This window comes from Eurypyga helias, unplaced genomic scaffold (genome assembly GCF_000690775.1).
Source record: "Eurypyga helias isolate BGI_N326 unplaced genomic scaffold, ASM69077v1 scaffold7474, whole genome shotgun sequence".
Classification (NCBI taxonomy): Eukaryota; Metazoa; Chordata; class Aves; order Eurypygiformes; family Eurypygidae; genus Eurypyga; species Eurypyga helias.
Window position 1 is genome coordinate 53714 of NW_010245553.1, and position 3963 is coordinate 57676.

At 38.2% G+C, this 3963-nt stretch overlaps 1 protein-coding gene across 1 annotated transcript; it reads right to left on the minus strand.

The window, feature by feature from the left end:
* Window positions 1-224: 224 nt before the first annotated feature.
* LOC104508477 (chromosome unknown open reading frame, human C10orf88) lies at window positions 225-3372 on the minus strand (the record flags this gene model as incomplete). Its single annotated transcript, XM_010150118.1, has 5 exons — window positions 225-453; window positions 1689-2158; window positions 2506-2612; window positions 2700-2712; window positions 3300-3372. Coding segments are annotated over 5 exons (892 nt in total), but the record flags the coding sequence as incomplete, so codon positions are not given.
* Window positions 3373-3963: the final 591 nt, after the last annotated feature.

Sequence of the window (3963 nt, forward strand, 5' to 3'; positions counted from 1 at the left end):
ATAAGCCACAAAGGGCATACAAAATTCTTGTGTTTAGGAAAAAACACACATTAAGATCTTGCATAAAACTAACAACTGTGTACAACAGTGGATTGAATTACAGTAACAAAATGCAAGTGAACAACACTGAGGTTCTTTACAGTTATAACTCCATAAATACTAAGCTTTGTAAAGTGTAATTGCCCTCAAAAGTACTTACGCTGAACTCCTACATCTATACACATCTACCTCTCCCCATTAGAGAGCCCCTCGTTAGAATCATAGTGCGCTCGTGAAATTTTGTTTGGCTTCGAGTTCTGAACCAAGTCCATTAAGAGAACCATTTTATTATCTATGTGTGTCTGAAGAGCCTGGATTTGACGATCAATATAGTCCATCAGGTTTTTTTCCATCAGATCCATATTTTTTGAGATGATCTTTTCCAAATAGGAGCAAATAGGCTGTTGTTCTACTCTGTGAAAAAGGCAAATACAAGAGTAAGTTTAACCTATTTGTTAACAACAAGGAGCATGATAGAGATCTGGGCACTTGAACTTTTTACATGTAAAATCTCATTTATCAGACAATAACCTTCGGCTGATATTAGGTTTTTAGCACAAGTGCCAACCTGCCACATTTTAAACCTCAGATATTTTTGTAAACATGCTGAGGTATACAGTCATCTTCTTCCAATCTCACTTCAGAGGCTCAGTTCTGCATTAGACAGCTGAAGTTATATGTAACAAAATCCACACAATTTAACAGTAAACCCAGAGTTCAAATTCTGTCAGTGTAGCAGGCTTCATTCTTCTCAGGTAAAGTGCTTCAAGAGTTATACAAACTATGCGATCCTTCAGAAATACTGCACTTTCCCAGGAGCTGGAGCTATTCAGGGTCTGTTAGAATCCCAACTCCAACATCTCACCATTTCCACGATCGTTCCTTAGGTACCAAACTGGATGCACTACTACTACTACAGTTTGCACTGTAAATGCCAACAAACGAAGAGGGACAGGAAAGATCAGTGGGATGAGGTACACTAAGTACAGCAGAAAGACCGTGGCACATAGTGTGAAAAATGAAGAGTTTAGGAGGTAGAAATAGTCAAAACGAAAATGTAGTACCAGATGAGTAAGACAAACTGTACGTATCTGTAGTGATAGGACAAGGGGTGATGGGTATAAATTGAAATCAGAGAGGTTTAGATTAGATATCAGGAAGAAATTCTTCACAGAGAGGGTGGTGAGGCACTGGGACAGGTTGCCCAGAGAAGCTGTGGATGCCCCATCCCTGGAAGTGTCCAAGGCCAGGCTGGATGTGGCTTTGAGCAACCTGGTCTAGAGCAAGGTGTCCCTGCCCATGGCAGCGGGGGTTGGAACTAGATGATCTTTAAGGTCCCTTCCAACCCAAACCATTCTATGATTCTATGATTCTAGTATATGAAACTGCAGAAAGACCATACTTTTTCTTCCATCTTAAAAAAGACAGTTTAGTAGCAACAAACTAGGTTATTTCTTCGGAAAAAATCCTATATTCAAGCAACTTATCTGAAAAAAGAACTGTCATCATGTTCGCCACCACGCAGCCTTCAAACCATGTATTTTAAGACTCACTGTTGCTGTTAATAAAATGCTTACATGATGTACTGGTTTTTAAACTTGTCAATAAATACAGTCAAAATACCAGTTGAATAAGCATACTGAACTTACCCATCACACTGAACGCCTTCCTCTTTAGTCACTGCATTTTTACCAAAACGCCTATCTCCATCTTTGAGTCGAAGATGATTCACCTGATGGCATAAATTCTGAAGAAAAGGAAGAAGCATCGGTGGATTAGCTGTATTCAGGGTTTTGCTCGCTTGTTCCTGCGCGTGCAAAGATCCCATGACTTTAAAATCCTTTCTGAGGTCAACTGTATTTTGCTGGGTAGCAAGTCTTTCAGAATCAGAAGTATTCCCTCGTTCAGGTATCTGCGTGCTCGGATCACAATTTATTTTTAAGTCTTCATACACTGTTTCACTTGTTAAATGATTTTTAACATGCAAAGGTTCACTGGTTGATTGATCTAGTGACGTCTGAATAGCCGCACCGCACAATCCATCTATTGCATGGTCACCTCCAAAGTCTGAATTTTTCCCAAAGATCCAATTAAGTTTGTCTCCAAGAGGTAAACTGTTCTGATGGGAAGAAAAACAATACAGTAAGTATTAAAATATAACTGTACAATGATAACAATACATACTTTATAACAGTATTAGACTAGTGTGATGTAAAGATTTTAGAAGTAATTCTGAATTATATTCTTAGATAAAAGATGGTGATAGAGCTCTTAAACAGTGATTCCCTGAGTATCCTGACTCACTGCATTCCTCATCTAAGGGTGGCAACAGCTAAACCAGGATTAAAATGGCAGAAAGTTTGGGTTAAAAAAAATAATAAAAAAAATCTTTTTCAGCAAATCAGTTTTGAACATGCTCATTACAGAAGCGATCAGTACTGTTTATGGAAAAGCACAGTGACTTACCTTCTGCTGACATCTGACCATGTCCATAAGTTGCTGAGCACCGGGAGACAACTTAGATCCCATAGATTCCATTATAGTTTGCACTCTGTCCAGATCTATGCTTGAGCCTAGTGAAGGAAAATCAGTTCCTAGTTTTGGAGACACTGTTTTCACTTGTACAATTATCTTGCTGATGAGTACTCTTTGTTTCTCACCAATGGAGAGCAGCTATTGAAAGAAGGGAAAAAAAATATTTTGGTTAGGAAAAAAATAGGTTCATGTTTGCTTTATAGGTATGGGACAATGTGTTCTTCTTTGAGTCTCAGGACAAACACTGCTCAACTCTTTTCCAGGGAAATGATGCCGATTTCTCCTTGCTACTATTCTTCAGGACGTTCTGACTGGAACAGAGGTGCCTGCATGGCCCAGAGATAAATGAGGGCTTGATCATCTAAGCACTTAAGAGCAGGGGCCATACAGATTTTCATAACGTTATTTAACCATGTCAGAGTTAACAGTTCTAATTACACAGTGACTGTTGATTATCTGCAGTTATCTGGTTGATGAAGTTTTTCTCCAGTAAGAGAGTATTATCTTTCTCACATGAATATTAAAAGTCTTCATAAAAAGGTAACTGACATAGAAATTTAAATGAGAACACTGCTATCAAGACAAAGTACCATCTAACAGATTTTTAAGTGATTATATGAAGGGACAAAGTGTATACAGTCAGTAACTTGACTAAGAGCAATGCAATTTAGTCAATTAAGCGATTAAAAACATAAAAAATAAAACAAATCTGTTCAACTCCCTACCTTAATTCTACAGGAGGCTGCAGGGTATTCGAACTTAAAGTACTTTTCATACAAAGTAACCTTTTCAGTTTCGCTAAAAAAAAAAAAAAAAGACAAAATAAACAAGCTGTGACATCACTATACAAAGTACTTTTTACTTCAGTAGATACTCTGTATCAGTAAATACCTAGATAAGAAATGAGACAGACTGGAGCATATTTCTAGTGCAGTACAGGAGTTGTAATGCTCATATTCAACTTGAATCTTACTGGATGCGCATGTAAAAAGTATCTGTATGCGTACGTACATTATCTACTAGAGAAGCTTCTGAGGTTCAGTACGTTATTCACACATCTTCCCTGAGGCTCCAAGTCGGCTGCTTAATTTACCTAATTAAGCAGCAGATGTGCCATGTAATGACTTAAAAACAAAAGAGAAGACATGGCTTTAATTCCCCTGGCAAAGCATGGAAGGGAATAGTGAAGGGGAAAACAAATCCTTGGTTTTTTTAATTTTCTCTCTTGTTCTTAAAAGTGTGAAACGGCTATGTATCACAGTCAAGAAATCAAAGCTCAGCTAAAAGAGAGCTGGTGAAGCGACCAGCTGATCTCTTGTCCTGAGAGATCAGACGATGCAGAACAGTTGCACCCACCCTAACTCCTTCTGCAGGCTGACACAAGAGAAT